Source organism: Chrysemys picta, chromosome 12 (genome assembly GCF_011386835.1).
Source record: "Chrysemys picta bellii isolate R12L10 chromosome 12, ASM1138683v2, whole genome shotgun sequence".
Classification (NCBI taxonomy): domain Eukaryota; kingdom Metazoa; phylum Chordata; order Testudines; family Emydidae; genus Chrysemys; species Chrysemys picta.
Genome location: NC_088802.1, coordinates 17,430,430 through 17,452,186, shown reverse-complemented (window position 1 = coordinate 17,452,186; position 21,757 = coordinate 17,430,430). Strand labels below are relative to the sequence as shown.

The window sequence follows — 21,757 nt, the reverse complement described above, 5'->3', positions numbered from 1 at the left end:
GCCCTTAGCATGGCTGCAGACCATCCCCAGTCTGCTTTTCTCAAGAGTAATAGACACACGTTTTTTAACCTCCCCCCACAGGTCGGGTTTTCTAAACCTTTTGCCATTTTTGTTGCTCTCCTCAGGACTCAATCCAATTTGTCCTCATCTTTCTGAAAGTGTGTGGTGCCCAGAACTGGACACAGGACTCCAGCTGAGGCCTCCCCAGGGCCGAGCAGAGTGGGACAACGACCTCCTACAACACTCACGTTAATACACCCCAGAATACCAGCCTTTTCCCCAGCTGCGTCAATGGGTGACAGCCAGAAAGCCGCGGAGTCCATTAAAGACCATTCCCCTTCATCCCCATTATTCAAGACAAGGGACGCTGGGAGTTTGAGAAACTAAATTCTACTTTATTCTTTTCAAAGCAAGAAATAAAAGCTAAATCCTGCCCCCCCCGCCCAATCCAACGCCCAGCTCGGCACGGTGCATTTCAGCCCCAGCTCAGCATACTGGTGCTCCAGCCACACATGCGCCCCAGGGAAGAGGAACAAGTTAAAGCTGGTAGAAAAGCGCTAACAATCCATGAGAGGCATTTGCCCGGCCTCCTCCTCTCAGCAATGGGGAGACGCCGACTCCTCTCAACATCAATCCTTTTGGAGCATCATTGATAGCCCTTTAGAGTTCAAGGACGACTTTACCCAGCACTTGTAGGACATTTCCTCTCTCTCTCTGGGACATGTGCAGTGAGTTCACAGTTCTCAGACTCAGCTCTCTGGCTCGCAAAAGCAAACAGCGCCCTTTCAAGGCCCTGTCCACCCACACTCTCCCCACTCCTGAATGTATCACACATCTCTGCAGGGATCAGGCAGTCACTTCCTTCCCCATTTCAGTCTCTGACTCTCGGATAGATACTGGTCATTTTCACGGTTCAAAGATCAAGAAAGACTCATGACAGAGCCTAGGGAAATGTGAAAAGAAAATCAGAAAGGACTATTTTGGCAAGTGATTATTTGTCTTTTGAAGTCCCCAATAAACCTGAGCTACAACCTGTCAAACTAATTTAATATATGGGAATGACACAATCTCACTCCAAAGGGAGCACTTAGTGACTCTAACGATCACTTTGCTAATAGGGGTTGGAATAAACCACTATGGGTCAGTCTAGGCTACAAAAGGGGAGGCGGAACAAAGGAGACGCACTAGCTAATCCCAACCACTTCTCCTGCCCTAAACAGACACTCGGAGGCTGATATTATCACCCCCCATTTATTCCCTCTCTGGAAGGCACAGATTTGTCTCGGGTCACCCCGCAAGCTGCTGGCAGAGTTGGGAATAGAGCTTAGGTCTCCTGAGTTCCAGGCCAGAGCTCTATCCACTAGGCAGCGCAGCTTCCCTCTCAGAGGCTGATGCTGCTGTAGCAGAGGTGGGAAATCCAGGCTTCCAACAAAAGGCCCTGTGAGAATCAGTCTTTGCTAATGGTGCTGTCTGAATGCAGCGGGGGCAGGGAGAAGGGGCAGAGGGGGTGAGTGATGAGAGGCAGCACCTCTCTACCCCTGTGCTCTCCCTCGCCTCTTATCCCAGGGTCCCCAAACACTCGATACCCCCAGCATTCGATATCCCCCAGCCCCAGCCATTCAATCCCCCGTTTCCTCCCCAGAACCCATCGCCTTGGTCCCTTAACAGTTGATCCCCCAAAGCCCATCGCCCTGGGGGATTTGGGGAGGGGAGGAGTTACCAGCCCCCAGGGACACTCCCCCTGCAAGGAACAGTTCCAGGTCAGTGGGGGAGCCCAGCCCAGGGGCTGGTGGAAGATGAAGGATGGGGACAGGGGTCTAGAATGAAGGTGGGGGCCTGGCCCAAGTGTCCTTCTCCTCATCTCCATGGCAGGGGGATCCCGGCTGGGAGGGGAAGGAAGAGGGGGGAACTTCAGCCAGACAGAGGGAGCGGCTGGAGGAGTTTCTCTCTCTCCCTTCCCCCACCTGTGGCCCATCAGCTCAGCAGCCAGGGCTGCAGCCGGGAGGAGGGGCTGATGGGGGCTTCTCCTCCTCTGCCTGGGGTTTGCTGAGACCAGGCAGAGCCAGAGGGTCACTGACCAGCAGATGCTCAGGTGCTGCTTTATCTTCACTCCTGCAATGGGCAGCTGGATAATTGGGAGCCAAATGCCCCTGATGGGTGTGGGAACAAGAGAATGGATTTTTCACTATGGTCCCCCTTTATCAGGGCACTGTTTCTCTGCTGTGCAGAGAAGTCTCTGATGTACAGTATGGAGTTAGTTCCTCTTGGCATCTTTTCCACACTGAGGACATCTCAGAGGTTTCTACCCTATGTAGATTTGTGAATGCCTGATACTCCGGGAGCACAAAATGAAACTTCCCCCAGATTCAAGGTCTCTCTGTTGTGTGGGTCACTGATGTGTGAAGTCAAATTGAAGCTTTTCCTGCAGTCAAGCTGTTTTTAGGGTCTCTCACCCTTGTGGATGCTCTCATGTTTGGTGAGTTCTGAGCTCTTACTGAAGCTTTCCCCACAGTCAAGGTGTTTATAAGGTCTCTCTCCCGTGTGGATTTTCCCATGTTTAGTAAGGTATGAGCGCTGACTAAAACTTTTCCCACAGTCCAAGCATATATGGAGTTTCTCTCCTGTGTGGGTTTTCTGATGCATGTTAAGGGCTGATTTCACACTGAAACTTTTCCCACACTCAAGGCATTTATAGGGTCTTTCTCCTGTGTGAGTTCTCCTATGTTTAGTAAGAGCTGAACTTGCAATAAAACCTTTCCCACACTCAAGGCATCCATAGGGTTTCTCTCCTGTGTGGGTTCGCTGATGTGTAATAAGCGTTGAACTCTGACTAAAACCTTTTCCACACTCAAGGCATTTATAAGGTCTCTCTCCTGTGTGGATTTGCTGATGTGTAATAAGCTTTGAGTTCTGAATAAAACTTTCCCCACACTCACAGCATTTAAAGGGTCTCTCTCCTGTGTGCACTCTCTGGTGTATAATAAGTTGTGATGTCTGAATGAAGCTTTTCCCACAGTCCAAGCATTTATGGGGTTTCTCTTCCATGTGAGTTCTCTCATGTCTTATAAGGGCTGATCGCTCATTGAAAACTTTCTCACAGTCAAGGCATTTATAGGGTCTTTCTCCAGTGTGGATTCTCCCATGTTTAATAAGATATGAGCGCTGACTGAAGGTTTTCCCACAGTCCAGGCATTTATATGGTCTCTCTCCCGTGTGGGTTCTCCCATGTTTAATAAGGTATGAGATCTGACTGAAAGTTTTCCCACAGTCCAAGCATTTATGGGGTTTCTCTCCTGTGTGGGTTTTCTGATGTATATTAAGGGCTGATTTCACACTGAAACTTTTCCCACATTCAAGACATTTATAGGGTCTTTCTCCTGTGTGGATTCTTCCATGTTTAGTAAGTGATGAACTTTCAATAAAACCTTTCCCACACTCAAGGCATGTAAAGGGTCTTTCTCCCGTGTGTATTCTCCTATGTTTAATGAGGGATCGATTTTCCGTAAAATTTTTCTCACACTCAGGACATTTATAGGCTCTTTCTCCTGTGTGGATTCGCCCATGTCGAATAAGGGATGAACTTTCCATAAAACTTTTCCCACACTCAAGGCATTTATAAGGTCTCTCTCCTGTGTGGGTTCTCTGATGTGTAATAAGCTTTGAGCTCTGACTAAAACTTTTCCCACACTCAAGGCATTTATACGGTCTCTCTCCTGTGTGCACTCTCTGATGTATAATGAGTTGTGACTTCTGAATGAAGCTTTTCCCACACTCCAAGCATTTATAGGGTTTCTCTCCTGTGTGGATTCTCAGATGATTATTAAGTTTCGTTCTGTCAACAAAACTTTGCCCACAATTGAGGCATTTATACGGTTTGTCACCCGTGTGGATTCGCTGATGCTTAATAATGTGTGAGCGCTGACTAAAAGTTTTCCCACAGTAAAGGCATTTATATGGTCTCTCTCCCGTGTGGATTCTCCTATGTTCAATAAGGTATGAGTTCTGACCAAACGTTTTCCCACAGTCCAAGCATTTATGAGGTTTTTCTCCCGTGTGGGTTTTCTCATGTGTGTTAAGGGTTGATTTCATACTGAAACTTTTCCCACACTCAAGGCATTTATATGGTCTTTCGCCTCTGTGGATTCTTTCATGTTTAGTAAGGGATGAACTTTCAATAAAACCTTTCCCACACTCTATGCATTTATAGGGTCTCTCTCCCGTATGGATTCGCCCATGTTGAATAAGGGATGAACTTTTGCTAAAACTTATCCCACAGTCAAGACATTTGTAGGGTTTCTCTTTATTGTGACTTGTCTGCTGATCTGTGACTTCCTTGGGATCCTTGCATCCTCCATCACATGGAATGGATTCATCCAGTTTCTTCATGGGATAGTTTCCCAGCTGCATCTCGGATCTGTGTCGATCTCCCCAGGCATTTCCCTGTTCCAAGCACTGGGAAAAATTCCCTTCAGCAATTCTCAAAAACCTCTCCTGCGATTTCACTTTCTCAGGACCTTCCTGCTGCTGATTTTTCTCCTTGTTCTCACTCACTGTCCTATCACCTGCTGGGAGAGAGAGAATCCAGACAGGAGTCACTGTCTGTGCCAGGGAGACAGGACAGAAAGGGGAATAGCAAAGAGGGAAAACACAACACAGTGACTGTTGGGGAGATGGAGACATTGGATTCTGCCTCCACATCGCACCCAAACACTCCCAGGGAAGGAAAGTCAGGGAGGAAATTCCCGACAGCTAACAGGATGGGTGGGAAGCTCTGACTGATATTTGCCTTGATGATACAACACCTGCCTGTGTTCCCTGTAAGCTGCAGGCTTGGGCTGCCACGAAGGAGAGATTCAAATGCAAGCACAGACAGCAACATGTGTTCAGGTGCCCCTCCCCACAGGTTGCTCCATCCTGCAGATGCTCCTGGGATCCTCCTGCTGGCTGTGCAGAGCAGGGGGTGGGAGGGTGCTGATGTCAGGGTGTCCCCCTCCCCCTCCCCGTGTACCCCATCTCTGCAGAGCAGGGTAGAAGGGACAGCCTGGCTCAGGAGGACTCGGAGCTGCTACGGCCTGAGGTCTGAATGGTGGTGGGTGACTGAGTGCCTTTCTTAAAGAGACAATGCACTGTTTCTGAGATTTCCCCAGCAGTCAGCTGACTCTCTCTCTCTCTCCCCCCCTCCCCTACCCATGTACCACATCTCTGCAGAGCAGGGGAAGGCAAACAACAAGGCTCAGGACAGAGCAGGAAAGCTTTCAGTGAGTGTCTTAAAGAGACAGCAAACTGCTTTCCCCAGCAGCCAGCACACACACTGTCTCTGTGTCACACACACACAGTCTGTGTCATTGTCTCACACACAGTCTCTGTGTCACACACACACACACACACACACACACACACACACACACAGTCTCTGTGTGACACTCAGCTCCCAACACATACTTGTATTATTGTTGATATTATTTCTTGGTACTTCCTGCAGTGCACAAATATTCTCTGTAATTTTATTCTTTAATATTGTTATTTTAGTGTGTTGACTGGTCTATGCATTTCATAATTTTTATTTCTTTTACACTTAAATTTAATTCTTTGAGTAGTGAGTTCTAAAATGCCTAACCTGTCCTGGCTGGACTAATTAGCCCTGTGGTAACTTTTAAAAAATATACATATTATATCTAGGTTTTTTGTTTCTACTGGTGGTGCACATAGGCCCATATCTCGGTGTACACAACATTTATTCTGCACATGGATGGAAAAAATTAGAGGGAACATTGCGTGCTGACTGCAGCCCTGACCTGGGTGAGACGGGGCAGAACTGAGGGCTCTCGCTCACAGCACATTTTGGGAGTCCCAGCTTTTTCCTTCACTTGCCAGATGTTTCTGTGTCAGTTTCCCTGACTCCTCACCTGTACAGGTGCCTCTCAGGCTCTCCCTTTCCTTGGCATTCTGGAGATCCAGGACCCACGGCTCTTCCCCTCGTTCCAGCCGGGCGATCAGGTCCGGTTTGGGAATGGGGAATCCTGCGCAGGGGGTGAAATCAGGCAAGGTCAGGGTGCGGGGAGTCTTGGTAGATTATTTGTCACAAGGAACCCATGTTCCCTGTAAGCTGCGTGCTGGAGCGGCCACCCAGGAGTGATTGAAGTGCCGCGCAGTTGATTAGGCTCCAGAGCCGCTCACATCCAGCAGGTAGCGTGGATTCAGGTGCTCCCCTCCCCCAGGCCCTGCAATGCAGCCCTCTGCCTTTGAGCCCCTGTGGCTCCTGGGACCCTCCTGCTGGTTGTGCAGAGCAGGGGCAGGGGAAAAGGGGTGCTGATGTCAGGGTACCCCTTCCCCCCGCTCCTGTACCCCAGCAGGGGAGACTGAACAGCCTCGCTCAGCACTCTGAGCAGGAGAGGGTCTGAGGTCTGAACCCCACACAGAGTCTGCTTCCCCAGCACCCAATCTCTCTGTCTGTCTTCACACACACACACACACACACACAGTGTCTCTACGAATACACACACACAGAGTCTCTGTGTCTCTGCATACACACACATACAGTGTCTCCACAGTCTGTGTGTTTCCACCCCCCCCCACAGTCTGTGTGTCTACACGCACACACACACTGTCTCCACTCGTGCACACATGCAGAGTCAGTGTGTGTCTGCATGCACACACACGCATGCAGAGTCTGTGTGTGTCTACACGCACCCACACACACTCAGGGTGTGTGAGTCTGCATACACACACATACAGCATTTGTGTGTCTGCATGCACACACACACACAAACATGCACGCAGAGTGTGTCTACACACACACACACACTGTTTGTGTGTCTATGCTGTGTATCTACACACACAGTCTGTGTGTCTACACACACACACGGTCTCTACACATAGTCTGTGTCTCTCTACACACACACACACACTGACACACAGAGTCTTTGGGTGAGTCTACACATGCACACACCCAGTGTTTGTGTCTATACACATATAGTGTCTCCACACACACAGAGTCTGTGTATCTCCACACACAGTCTCTACACACATACACCCAGAGTCTGCGTGTCTCTATATACACACACACAGTCTGTGTGTGTCCATGCACACAGTCTCCACACACATACGCAGAGTCAGTGTGCTTCCACACACACACACATAATGTGTCTCCACAAACACACACAAACACACACAGAGTGTCTCCACACCCACTCACAGACAGAGTTGGTGTGCTTCGACACACACACGCACTGTGTCTCCACACAGAAAGAGTCTGTGTGTCCCTGTGTAACATGCACAGTGTCTCCACAAACACACACATAGTCTGTGTGCCTGCATACGCACACACCGTGTCTCCAGACACACGCATGCATGCCGAGTCCGTGTGTCTTTACACACACCACACAAACACACACACATACACGGAATCTTTCACACTCACCTCTCAACACATACTTGTGTTATTGTTGTTTATTATTACTCCTTCATATTTCCTGCAATGCACATATATTCTCCTTAATTTTATTCTTTCAAAGTGTGTTATTGTTTTGACTGGTCTATGCATTTCATAATTTTTATTTCTCTCTTACATTTAAATTTAATTCTTTGAGTTGTTAGTTCTAAAATATCTAACCTGTCCTGCCTGGAGTAATTATCCCTATGGTAACTTTTTAAAAATATATATTATATCTAGATTTTTTGTTTCTACTGGTGATGCACATCCGCGCATAACAAAATATATTCCGCACGTGGATGGAAAAAATTAGAGAGAACATTGCAAGGAACATTCCCTGAGTTTAAACTGACCCGACATGGGACTGTGGTAACTCAGACCCCTTGGGAGCAGCAGGGATCTGAGGGCGCGGAGGTGTTGTTACACCCTCACTAGGAGGTCTCAGGATAGGTGCACTCTCGGGGACTTACTTTCACACACAGCTCGGGTGTTCAACTCCTGCCTATTTCCAAGCCTGCATGTAGGGGACAGGTTGCGGAAGCTTGGCGAGGAGCTAAGTTGCGGAGTGAGTATGTGACTGAATGCGAGCGGAAGATGCAGGCTGTGTAGTTGAAGGCCATGCAATGAACTTGTTCGACAGACCCTGCCAAAATGTAGTGTAGTGATAGTTCAGCATGTTTTTGTCTGTAAACAAGTTAGCTTATATAATGAGTACGATTTATGAATGAAATGAATGTAGCCAGCTGTTGACCCCATGTAACCTTGAGATAAGCACGGGGGGATACAGCATTGCAGCAGACTCCCTTCAGTGGAGTCCTGCCTGGCCAGCTGTCCCGGACGGTCAGAATCCCCCGCAGCCGCTCCGCGCGCCTCAGGGACTCCCGGCGCAGCTTGGAGTGTAAGTTCTTCCTTCAGTAAAGCCTTGCTTTTTACTCTCAGGCACCGAGTGTCATTCTTTCGCCGGTATCACGGCCCCCCTTGTGGGCACACTGCAGAATCTAGAGTCCTCCCCACGGATGGAGCAAGGCGAACGGTGTGTGAAGGAGAAATAATACAGGCAGGACAATACCCTGCTTCTGGCCCCTGGACAGCTGGTAAGAGAGGGATGATTTAGTCTGTCCATTAGGTTTCTGACTCTCCTGTTCCCTTGAATGGGGTATAGAGATCTCACCCTGGAGCTCTGGACTACGCAACCCTCCTCCTCTAATCTAACTGAGCAGGGAAGAACCTGACCAGCTTCAGACACGCAGACCCCACGGCTTCTAATAGCTGAGGCTCAGGAATCCCTTACCCAGCGAGGTCACCGTCTCATAGTTCTGCTGCATGACGTCCCTGTAGAGGGCTCTCTGAGAGGGGTCCAGCAGAGCCCCCTGCCCCTGGGTGAAATACACAGCCACCTCCTCGAAGGTCACCGGCATCTGAAACAACAAGAGTCCCCCACTTAGCGCCTGCTGCCCCAGCCACAATCCCACTATTCGTGGGGGGAGGAAGCCCAGAAAAGCAGAATCCCACCCGCACCCTGCTCAGAGCAGCCAAGAGGCTTCAGGGGGTGGGGAGAAGGTGAGAACTCCTTGTCCCTCCCAGCTAGGATGACCAGACAGCAAGTGTGAAAAATCGGGACAGGGGTGGGGGGGTAATAGGAGCCTATATAAGAAAAAGACCCAAAAATTGGGACTGTCCCTATAAAATGGGGACATCTGGTCACCCTACTCCCAGCAGATGGAGCAGGGCAGGGTCTTCTCATTTCCCACATGCCTGCCAGCCACAGGCTGATGCAGGAAGCAGAGCTCTGAGCCAGGGGCAGGGACAGGAATCCCAAAAGCTTCCCTTCGTATTTCACAGCAGCCTCTGGCCAGTGGGTTCAGGCTCCAGCACTGGGCATCTGATCTGCCCAGGGGGGTTTTTCCTGTTTCAGAAATGGGGGGGATGTTCCCGCCCTCACTAATGGGCCTGTTCAGAAAATCAGGCTCCAAGTTGAATGTGTCCCAGCGGGTTTTTCCACACCCTGTGCCCTCCCTGCCTCACCCTGTGTGTTTCTTGCCGCTCCCCCTCTACAGCAACTGCCCCTGCAGCTCCCTGAAAATCCCCTGCCTGAGCTGGCTCCATCACAGCCATTTCCCTTCCCTGTCCCCTGGATCTGGAGCAAAACGTGGACGTGAGTCTTCAGCCTGTCAGGGCAAGAGGGGCGATGGGGGAAAGTTACAGAAGGGGCTTGAGTCCATTTCACATCCCGATTCCCTGCAGACAGACGCTCTGCTCTCTGCCATGCTGGGAAAACCCTCAGTCACTTTATTACAACACAGACCCGGCCCCTCCCACCAGCACTGAACCCCTGAGACACTTTTAACCCCCCCAGGGACAGAGTCTCTAAGACAAATGCTAGAAAAGAGCAGAATCAAAGGAACCATGTGGGGGATTCCCCCTGAGGAGGGCAACTCGTCCAGCTCCTCCCCTTGTTCCCAGGAGAGTCAGTCTCCCTGTGTCACTGGGGGCAACAGCTCTGGGACCTGCAGACACCTGGGGAGCCCCTCCCCCTCCGGTACAAACTCACCAGCTGGACCCTGAAAGGGGCCCTTTGTGCAGAGTCACTGTCCTGCCCGGCCCCAGCCCTTTCCCCATCACCTGAAGGTCTCTGACTCAGGAGCTGGTGTCAGCAAAGCCTGGGGCTGCCCCAGGGGGCTAGTTCCAGGTCCAGCAAAAGTGTCCACCTGGGCTGGGCACAGAGGGGGGGGGGGGTTAATGAAGGTCTGTCCCTGGCACAGCCCCAGCTGGGGAGCAGCAGTTTCACACTCAGGGCTCTCAGGTAGAGGAGGCAGCAGCATCTGACCCAGGCAGCTCAATTCAAGGGCTCTAATATGAGGAGCAGAGAAAGACACACACCAGCCTCCTCCTCTCCCTGAGCAATAGCCAGAGCCCTCTGGTGGCAGCAGCTAATGACTGAGCCTCCCTGTGCTACCCCTGCAGCTCCCAGGGCCAGGCAGGCAGAGGCTGATCCCATTGGTGCATCTGCACTCACCCCCTGCAGGGGCGGCTCCAGGCTCCAGGCACCAAGCAAGTGCTTGGGGCGGCAAGCTGGGGGGGGGGGGGGCGGCCTGCCGGTCACTCTGAGAGCAGCAGTCAGGGAGCCTTCGGCGGCATGCCTGTGAGAGGTCTGCCGGTCCCACGGCTTTGGCGGCAGGTACGCCGAAGCCGCGGGACCGGCGGACCTCCCGCAGGCATGCCGCCGAATCCGCGTTACCAGCCAGATCTCCCGCAGGCACGCCGAAAGCCGCCTGACTGCCGTGCTTGGGGCGGCAAAATACATAGAGCCTCCCCTGACCCTCTGGCAGAGCCAGCAGTGACTCCGGTCAGACACCGGTGTGGCTGAGATGTGAAACCTGCCCAGAGATCAGACCAGGGCCCTGGGCAGCCCCCAACACTCAGAAGACAGACCCCAAAATCATGCGTGTGTCTGAAAATAATACACTGGGAGCAGGTGTGTGGGTGTCTGGATATTTGCCTTGTAGCTTCTGAGGCCTTAAGCAAAGTCTCCACCTACCCCCAAAGCACCACTGATTATTTGCGGTAAAAGAATTCCCCTCTGGCTGCTGGATGGGGCAGCCCCTCACCCTCTCCTGCCCCATGGGGTGGGGGAGCTGCCCTTGTATCTCTCCCTCTCATTCTCCCTGACCCCTACCCTGTTTCTCTCCCTCCTCCAGCCAGTCTGCTCTTGCTCTCACAGTCTTCCCCCCAGCCTCCCCTCCCCACATCCCCCTTTTCCTTCGCAGTGACCCCCCACTCAGTTTCCCTCTATTGCAGCCTTGTTCCTATCTGCCCTATAAGTCTCCCCTGATTGCCCTGCATCGCCACATCCTGCCCTCAGCACATCCCCTGTCCCCATCCCATCCTGCCCCCTAAAATCCTCCCTTACCCTGACACCCCCCCCCCGGCCCTCTTCAGTCCCCTACCGTGTGTCTTCCCAGTCCCAATCCCAATCCCAGCCCCCAGTACGGCCCGGGCTGGCTCCCCCCGGCCCGCACACACCGGGAGCTGGCGGCCCCTTTCCCGGGCCCAGGGCGGGAATCGCAGCCAGCTCCGCTGGGAGCAGCCTGGGGCCAAACCTCCCCCTGCAGCCCGGGGGTGATGGGGGGGCGGGTCTCTCTCACCTTCCCTCCGAGCGGGGCCCCCTGGGGCAGGGGCCGGGCCGGGAAGGGGCCTGGCCGGGCTGGGGGCTCTGCCCTGGGAGAGGCTCCTGGGGAGCAGCGGGAAGGGCCCTGCTGGAGATTCCCCTCTCCCGGCTGCAGCCAGGGGTCCGGGCTCCCAGCACCAGCCGCCGGGGCTCGGGGATCTCGCCGGGAGCCTGGAGCCAGAGTCACCGCGGCGGCTGCGAGTCACTTCCTGCTGCCGGGACTGATCCCAGCGATCGCTCCCCCCAGAGCCGCCTCCCAGCTGCTCCTGGGTCCTAGCGATCAACCCATCGCGCTGCGCTTCGCCTCTCTGTGTCTGGCCTCTGCTAGACTTGTAGACTTTAGGGGCAGAAGGGCCCATCCTGATCATCTACCCATGAGCTTCCCATGACCAAATTTTTGATGGCCTCAGAGTGTTGCCAGCAGCTCTGGCTGGTGGCTGCTCTGACACTTTCCCCTAAAATACTTAATTAACTTTAGGAAAAAATAAATATGCACAGAGGTCAGCAGGGGAATGGTCCCGATGTGGTGGGGAACTTTCCTGGCTTATCCACCACCCTGGTGGAATCAAACAGCAGAAGGATCTGAGTCCTCGGCTCCCACTCCCTTCACCCAGAGGCCTGCCTGCCCGCCGGGACTCCCCTTCCACTCTAGTCCCTGAAACCCCGACAAGGCTGGGCCCAGGATTCATGAGGGGCTCGATCCTCAATTGTGTTGTGATGACTCAGGACAGGGACTAGGGCATCCCCACTTCCGGAGTGCTCTGCCCACTCCAGACGCTTCCCTGACCTCTTCCCTGACCACTGCATAGAGTTCAGAACAAATACAATTTATTAAACAGCAAGTACTAAAAAAAAATAAGGAAAAAATGGCAGAGGTTAAAGGAAAAACCATCACCGCTCTGTGGGATGAACCACAAAAGTCCTGCAAGCCCTCTTGGCTGGAGACGTCTCCCTGCACTGGTTCCTTGCACAGGATCCCCCCTCACTCTCCCCAGCTACTCACTGCACCCCTCTGCCTCAGCACTGCCTCCAGCTCGGCTCCCTGGGCTGTGCCTCTCTGGCTCTGGCTGGCGCTGCTCTGCTCTCTCCTTAGCAGCTCCCGCCCTGCTCTGGCCCCTCCAGCTCACAGAGAGGATGTGACCCCAGACTTCTGACTTCCTCATTGGCCTGTCTGCCCTGTCCATCAGGCTGACCTGGAGCATTGGCCCGTGCCCATTGTCAATCTCTGGATCTTGAGGCCAACAGTCCCCTCACCCTGATGTACACATCAGTATCGTTATTTATTTATTGCTAGCTAGTAAGGCGGCTGCTGTGAAAAGTGATAGTTGTAAGTTTGTTCATATTTTTCACAGCCTCTCAGCTAGCTACCTGGGTGGCCAACTTGGTAATTTTTAAAAACCAGACACACCAGCAGCAGTGCTGGAATCTCTCCTGCCCCACCTCTTTCCCCCGAGGTCCCACCCTGCCCTGCCTTTCCCCACCAAGGCTCTCCCAGTAACTGGACTTTGGGTGTCCAGTCACTAGATCTGACCAGACACTGTCAGCTCCCCTTTTTGACTGGACTTTCTGGTCGAAAACCGGGCACCTGGCCACCCGAGTAGCACCCAATGTCCAATAAGTTCTGGGAACACGTTGGGGACAACTTCTGCTTTCTTATGGTGGGGGAAGTAACTGCGGGCCACCAGGTTAGACTCAGTTCTGACCAGCAGGGAGGAATTTGTTGGTCTAGATGAAATTACTGTAAGGTGGATGCACAACTGGCTGAAAGACTGTACTCCGAGTAGTTATCAATGGTCTGGTGTCAAACTGGGAGGGGAACAGCCCATACCCCAGCTCCCAGCCCTGGGGAGGGGGTCCCGCAGGTAGGTGTTGAGGGACGGCTGTCACTGCATTCTGGGATTGTGACAAGCGCCCTGACACTGAAAGTGACTGACACTGCCTTCACCTTGTGAGTATCCCCTCCAGCACCCAGAACTTCACCCTCCCCTAGCTACCTTCCTCATCAGTGTCCTTTTTGGGAACCTGGAATATGGTCACCCTAGTAACAAACACAGAGTACAATCTCACCATTCTACATGCACTGGTGTTACATGCATTTCAACAGCGTAATATTCAGCAGATCATGGGTTTTCCAATGATCCCTCACCAGGCATACTTTGTACACTATATATCATAACCATACACAAGTGGTGAGCATGGGGCACAGGGGGTTAGTTACAAGAGTGATGCAGTGTGGGACGAGTGGGGCAGAGACAGTCTCTCTTGTCCCCACACAGGACATTGCGGTAGATGGGGAGGAAGTTGTGATGCATTCTTCCCTGGGGTACCACTGAGCCCACCTGACCCACGAGCCTGGGCTTCCTATACACTGTACTGCTGTGACCAGCCTGCCAAGCCCTCTCCCAGGCTTCAGTCTGCACTTTACCAGCACACATAGAGGTAGGGACACACCCAGCTGGAGTTCATACAGACTCTGTGATCAGCTCTGCATGGGAAGGCACAGCTAAGGCTCCTCCCACTTCCTAAGGCGACACCCCCCTCCCCCGGAGTGTAAACCCAGCGTATACCGTCTTGCGCCGCACAAGGAACTGTACAGTGTAAGCTCATGAAATTTGCCCCCTCCCTCAATGTGGAGAGGAATAGACAACAGCTTTCTGCCCCAAGTTATAACTCAAACACACACTGTTTTAGATAAAGCAAAACAAGTTTATTAACTACAAAATATAGATTTTTAAGGGATTATAAGAATAGCAAACACATCAAATCAGATCATCTTGCAAATAAAGTGCAATCTAAATTCTATATACTAAGGAGATTGGATATGAGTAGCAACTTCTCACTCTAAATAATGGTTTAAGCAGGTTACAGAGATTCTTAAGGGGCCTATTGCCCTTGCTTACAGCTTAAAAACCCCAGGTATTCCTTTCACAGGCTAGAAACCCTTCTAGCCTGGCTTCAGCACTTCCCCACAGTTCAGTCCTTTTTCCTCAGGTGTTTCCCAGCGTCTCCTTTGGGCGGGGAGTCAGTGAAGAATCATGATGTCTCTCCTCTGCCTTAAATAGCTTCTGTATGTGACGGGAACCCTTTGTCTCCAAGCTTGGGTCCCTTGTCTTTCAGTGGAAAAACACTGGTTTTCCAAGATAGAGTACAGTACCAGGTGATCTGGTCACATGACCCTGCAGTGTCACAATAGCCATGACTCCAGGTTGTTTGTAGGGTCTTCAGGAAGGCTTCCTGGTGGGAGATTAGCTTCTTTTAAAACCTATTGTTCTCCCTAATGGCCCTTCCCAGCCAGCCATTTAGACTGACAATTAGAGCTGTCGATTAATTGCAGTTAACTCACATGATTAACTAAAAAAAAAAAGAATCACAATTAAAAAAATGAATCATGATTAATCGCAGTTTTAATTGCACTGTTAAACAATAGAATACCAATTGAAATGCATTAAATATTTTGGATGTTTTTCTACATTTTCATATATATTCTATCCTGTGTTGTAATTGAAATCAAAGTGTATATTATTTTTATTCCAACTATTTGCAGTGTAAAAATGATAAAAAGAAATAGTATTTTTCAATTCATCTCAACAAGTACTGAAATGCATTCTCTTTATTGTGAAAGTGCAACTTACAAATGTAGATTTTTTGTTACATAACTGCACTAAAAAGCAAAACAATGTAAACTTTAGAGCCTACAAGTCCACTCAGTCCTACTTGTTCAGCTAATCATTAAGACAAACAAATTTGTTTACATTTGCAAGAGATAATACTGCTGGCTTCTTATTTACAATGTCATCTGAAAGAGAGAACAGCAGTTCACATGGCACTTTTGTAGCCACCAATGCCAGGTATTTAAGTGCCAGATATGCTAAACATTCATATGCCCCTTCATGCTTCAGCCACCATTCCAAAGGACATGCATCCATGTTGATGATGCTCATTTAAAAAAAATAGTATGTTAATTACATTTTTGATTGAACTCCTTGGGGCAGAATAGTATGTCTCCTGCTCTGTTTTATCCACATTTTGCCATATATTTCATGTTATAGAAGTCTCGGATGATGACCCAGCACATGTTGTTTGGTTTAAGAACACTTTCACTGTAGATTTGATAAAACGCAAAGAAGGTACCAATGTGAGATTTCTAAAGATAGCTTCAGCACTCGACCCAAGGTTTAACAATCCGAAGTGCCTTCCAAAATCTGATGAGGTGTGGAGCATGCTTTCAGAAGTCGTGAAAGAGCAACACTTCGACGTGTAAACTACAGAACCCGAACCACCAAAAGAGAAAGTCAACCTTCTGCTAACGGTATCTGACTCAGATAATGAAAATGAACATGCATTGGTCCACACTACTTTGGATTGTTATCGAGCAGAACCCGTCATCAGCATGGATGCATGTCTTCTGTAACGGTGGTTGAAGCATGAAGGGACATATGAATCTTTAGCACATCTGGCACATAAATATCTTGCGATGGTGGCTACACCAGTGCCATGAGAACGCCTGTTCTCACTTTCAGGTGACACTGTAAACAAGAAGCGGGAAGCATTATTTCCCACAAATGTAAACAATTTGTTGTCTGAGCGATTGGCTGAACAAGAAGTAGGACTGAGTGGACTGGCAGGGTCTAAAATTTTATATTGTTTTATTTTTGAATGCAGTTTTTTTCTATATAATATTATGTTTGTAAGTTCAACTTTCATGATAAAGAGATTGCACTACAGTATTTGTATTAGGTGAACTGAAAAATACTATTTCTTTTGTTTTTTAACAGTGCAAATACTTGTAATAAAAATAAATATGAAGTGAGCATTGTACACTTTGTATTCTGTGATGTAACTGAAATCAATATATTTGAAAATGTAGAAAACATCCAAAAATATTTAAATAAATGGTATTCTATAATTATTGAACAGTTCAATTAATCGCGTGATTTTGTTAATCTTGCGATTCATTGCAATTAATTTGTTTAATCACATGATTAATTTCATTAATCGCTTGACAGCCCTATTGACAATCTTTTGCCTAGTGGGCGTTCCCCAAGTGTAAACACATTTCTAATACAGATGCGTAGCCAATATTCCTAACTTCAAATACAAAAATGATAGATGCATACAAATAGGATAATCATAATCAGTAAATCATAACCTTTTCAATGATCTTTCACATGACCTATCTTGTATAAAATACATCATAGCTATGCTCTAATCATATCATAATAGTATCTCTGTGATGAATATGAGATGCAGCATCACAGTGAGCAGCTGGACTGTCAGATTCCCCATCTCCCTCTGGCCTCAATGCTGGGTGTCGGCATGGTTTCAAGGCTGCCCAGGTCTTTTGATATTCCTAGCTCCCTTCTTGCCTGCGCCCAACCTCGGCATCTCAGCAATAGGGAGATGCTGCCCCTCCCCGTATCATTTTTTGAGGTGTTGTTCATGGTCCTTTAAATTTCAGGGGCAGCTTCCCACGACACTCACAATCCAATTCAAGTTTCTCTCTGGCACTGGTGCAGCAAGTTCTCAGCCTCTGCCATCTAACTCTGAGGAACAAACCCAGCAATTTCCCAGCTCTGTTCCCCTCATCGTCTCCAGGGCTGGCTCAAGGCACCAGCTGAGCAAGCAGGTGCTTGGGGCAGCCAAGGGGAAGGGGCGGCATGTCAAGCTCTTCGGCGGCAATTCAGCGGAGGGTCCCTGTCCCTCTCGGAGGGAAAGACCTGCCTCCAAATTGCCACCGAAGAAGGTGGTGGAGCTGCCGCCGATCGTGATCGCGGCTTTTTTTTTTTTTTTTTTTTTCCGCCGCTTGGGACGGCAAAAACCATGGAGCTGGCCCTGATCTTCTCCCCCTCCAAACGGTATCTCACATCACTTCAGGGATCAGGCATTAACTTCATTCCCTCTTTCAGTCTCGGGCTCGCACACTGTGAATGTATCTCACACTATCAGTGTTTGTCCTGAGAGATATTGATCACGGTCATTGTTCAAACGATACAAAAAAATCTCATGACAAAGGGTTAGATAAAGATCAAAATAAAATCTAAAAAAGGACTATTCTGGCAAATGATCATTTGTCTTGTGAAGGCCTCAATGAATCTGACCTCCATCCTGTCAAACTCAACCAATATCAAAATATGTGACCAAACGGCCTTAACGAAGAGAGAAAAACCCACAATCCAGGGTGGGCTATAAAACACTTTCATGTTCATAAAGTGAAATCCCAGAGAATCATCAATCTCAAGACTCAAAATCAGGAAAATAAATTTACCCATTTTCTTCTGAAGTGGCTAAACTGGCTTCGCTTCTCGCCTCATTATTTGGTTGTATTAGTTGCAAAAGTTTTAGCATCATCATAATAAAAGAAAGAAAAAGACAAATCTTCCCATCTACAAATGATCTGGACTAGCCTAGAAAAAGCCGGGAAGCAATTTTACCAATCGATGGAAACAGGGCTATAAGATCTGAAAGGTCAAACTGTGTTTTAGGTTCAATGGGATTTCCCCACCCACTCCTAGGTCTATGACACTTTCTTCTCCAGCCCTCTGATCATAGACATCAAAACTGTGCTTCCTAAGCATGGAGAGCCAGGGACTCGGTGGTAAAGTGACACCTTAGGTGAAGGGGTAGAACGGGGACAGGATAAAACTCTCCATTGCTTGGACAGAGGCTGCTGTGTCGAGAGTGGATCGTGACGATGATGGGGGAAGGAGGGAATACCTGAGACTCACCCCATTGCCCTGAAATAGCACAGAAGCTAAAACACCACATTTTACTGCCCCTGCTCCCCATTTTTTTAGCATCTTGTTAATTCTTGTGCATAAAGGGAGAAAATGTACAAACACTACATGCTTTTCAGCATGGCCTGGTGTAATGTGAGACTATCTGGGAATGAGACAATCCGGCCCCAACGGGGGAACTCAGGGATTAGCAATCATTCTGCGAATGGGAGGGGATCAGAACAGATAAGTAAGGGTACCATTTTATTACAGAGGTCGCTGAACTCAGGCAATCTGTGACTTCCAGAGACCTCTATGACTTCAGCCCATGGTGGCTCGGAGCTGTGGGGTCCCCCTGCCATTCATGGCAGCCGAAAGCTGCCCCCCAGAGCTCTGACCTGCTGCAAGCCGTGGGGTTACCCCACAGCTCCTGGCCGCAATGGGTGGCTCCCAGAGCTCTGAGTAACTGCAGGCAGCTTGGGCCCCCCATAGCTCCCTAACTGCCATGGGTTGCGGGGCACCTCCGGAGCACCGAGCTGCAGACGGCAGGGGGGAAGGCCCTCTGAGACCCAGCCAGAGCCCCCGCACCTCCCCACCCAACATGGGACCCCAGATCCCCAGCAACGATAGGTGCTGGAGCCTTCTCCCTCCCCATTTTGTCACGGATATGAGTAGTAAAAGTCATGGACAGGTCACAGGCTTCTGTGAATTTTTCTTTATTGCCCGTGACCTGTTCATGACCTTTACCAAAAATATCCATGACAAAATCTTAGCCTTACACATAAGATGCTCAAGGAGAGTTTACACTAGGAAATCTGGTGCAGGGTCACAGAGTTGTGCTGGCTAATCCTGACCACATTTCCTACCATAGACACACAGAGGCTGATGCTGCGGAAACAGAAGTGGGATCTCCAGACCTCCCACAAAGGGCCCTGTGGAAATCACTCCCTCTCAGAGATGCTGTCTCAATGCAGAGGGGGCAGGGAGAAGGGGCAGAGTGATGAGGCAGCACCTCTCTACCCCTGTGCTCTCCCTCGCCTCTTATACCATGATCCCCAAACACTCGATACCCCAGCACCCAGCTTCCCTGCTCCAACAGCCCCAACTATTCAATCCCCAGTGTCCTCCCCACAACCCATCGCCCTGGTCCTTTAATGTTTGATCCCCCAGAGCCAAGCACCCTGGGGGATTCAGGGAGGGGAGGAGTTACCAGCCCCCAGGGACACTCCCCCTGCAGGGAACAGCTCCAGGTCAGTGGGGGAGCCCAGCCCAGGGGCTGGTGGAAGATGGGGGATGAGGACAGGTGTGTAGAGTGAAGGTGGGGCCTGGCCCAAGGGTCCTTCTCCTCATCTCCATGGCAGGGGGATCCTGGTTGGGAGGGGAAGGGAGGGGGGGACTTCAGCCAGGCAGAGGGAGCGGCTGGAGGAGTTTCTCTGTCTCCCTTCCCCCACCTGTGGCCCATCAGCTCAGCAGCCAGAGCTGCAGCCGGGAGGAGGGGCTGATGGGGGCTTCTCCTCCTCTGCCTGGGGTTTGCTGAGACCAGGCGGAGCCAGAGGGTCACTGACCAACTGATGCTCGGCTGCTGCTGGATCCTCACCGCAGCGATGGGCAGTTGAATCCTTGGGAGCCAAACGCCCCTGATGTGTGTGGGAACGAGGAAATGGGTTTGTCACCATGGCCGGCCCCAGTCAGGTCACTCAGAGAATTTCCCTGCTGTAAGGAGGAGTCTCTGATGTCCAACATGGTGTTAGCTCCACTTGGAGCATTTTCCCCCTTGAAAACACCTCAGAGGTTTCTTCCCTGTGCGGATTTGCGGATGCCTGATACTCTGGGAGCACCAAATGAAGCTTCCCCCACATTCAAGGTTTCTCTGTTGTGTAGGTCCCTGATGTGTGTCTGCAGTCAGGCTATTCCTAGGGTGTCTCACCCTTGTGGATTCTCTGATGTTTGGTAAGCTCTGATCTCTTACTGAACCTTTCCCCACAGTCAAGGCATTTATAAGATGTCTCTCCCATGTGAATTCTCCCATGTTTAGTAAGGTATGAGCGCTGACTGAAAGTTTTCCCACAGTCCAAGCATTTGTAGGGTCTTTCTCCTGTGTGGGATCTCTGATGTGTAATAAGCTTTGAGCTCTCGCTAAAATCTTTCCCACATTCAAGGCATTTATAAGGTCTCTCTCCTGTGTGGGTTCTCTGATGTGTAATAAGCACTGTGCTCCGAATAAAACTTTTCCCACATTCACAGCATTGAAAAGGTCTCTCTCCTGTGTGCAGTCTCTGGTGTAGAATAAGTTGTGACTTCTCAATAAAGCTTTTCCCACAGTCTAAACATTTATGGGGTCTCTCTCCTGTGTGGATTCTCTGATGAGTGGTAAGTTTTGTTCTGTCAACAAAACTTTTCCCACAATCGAGGCATTTATAGGGTTTGTCACCTGTGTGGATTTTCTGATGCTTAATAAGGTGGGAGCGACTACTGAAATCATTCCCACACTCAAGGCACTTATAAGGTCTCTCTCCTGTGTGCAGTCTCTGGTGTATAATAAGTTGTGACTTCTGAATGAAACTTTTCCCACATTCAAGGCATGTATAGGGTCTTTCTCCGGTGTGGATTCTTTCATGTTTATTAAGGGATGAACTTTCGATAAAACCTTTCCCACACTTGGGGCATTTATAGGGTCTCTCTCCCGTGTGCAGTCTCTGGTGTTTAATAAGATAAGGCTTCCTACTGAAGCTTTTCCCACAGTCTAAGCATTTATAGGGCTTCTCTCCTGTGTGGGTTCTGTGATGTGACATAAGGTGTGACGTCTCATTAAAGCTTTTCCCGCACTCCAGGCATTTATAGGGTTTCTCTCCTGTGTGCAGTCTCCGGTGTGTAATGAAGTGTGACTTCTCACTGAAGCTTTTCCCACAGTCCAAGCATTCATAGGACTTCTCTCCTGTGTGGGTTCTCCAATGTTTAATAAGGTTTGCACTGAAACGGAATCTTTTCCCACACTCAAGGCATTTGTAGGGTTTCTCTTCATTGTGTCTTGTCTGCTGGACTGTGGTTTCCTTGGGATCATTCCATCCTCCCTCACGTTCAGTGGATTCATCCAGTTTCTTCCCGGGATAGTTTCCCAGTTGCATCTCTGATCTGTGTCGATCTCCCCAGGCTTCTCCCTGTTCCAAGCACTGGGAAAAATTCCCTTCACTTCTTCTCAAAAACTTCTCGTGCGGTTCCACTTGCTCAGGACCTTCCTGCTGCTGAGTCTCCTCCTTGTTCTCACTCCCTGTCCTATCACCTGCTGGGAGAGAGAGAATCCAGACAGGAGTCACTGCCTGTGCCGGGGAGAAAGGACTGAAAGGGGAATAGCAAAGAGGGAAAACACAACACAGTGACCGTTGGGGAGATGGAGACACTGGATTCTGCCGCCACATCCCACCCAAACACTCCCAGGGAAGCAAA

General features: G+C 50.0%; 1 protein-coding gene across 24 annotated transcripts in view; it reads right to left on the bottom strand.

The window, feature by feature from the left end:
• Positions 1-374: 374 nt before the first annotated feature.
• Positions 375-21,757, bottom strand: part of LOC101953695 (zinc finger and SCAN domain-containing protein 2-like) — a 222,750-nt gene continuing 201,367 nt past the window's right edge. For 11 of the 24 annotated variants that reach the window (XM_065564835.1, XM_065564839.1, XM_065564842.1 and 8 more), the window contains 3 exons: positions 8,724-8,850; positions 5,907-6,020; positions 375-4,565 (listed from right to left, as the gene is read on the bottom strand). In XM_065564835.1, coding sequence (XP_065420907.1) covers positions 2,440-4,565; positions 5,907-6,020; positions 8,724-8,850 — 2,367 coding nt within the window. In that variant the 3' untranslated portion in view covers positions 375-2,439. The other 13 variants (XM_042847479.2, XM_065564855.1, XR_010592071.1 and 10 more) reach the window with 12 other exon arrangements.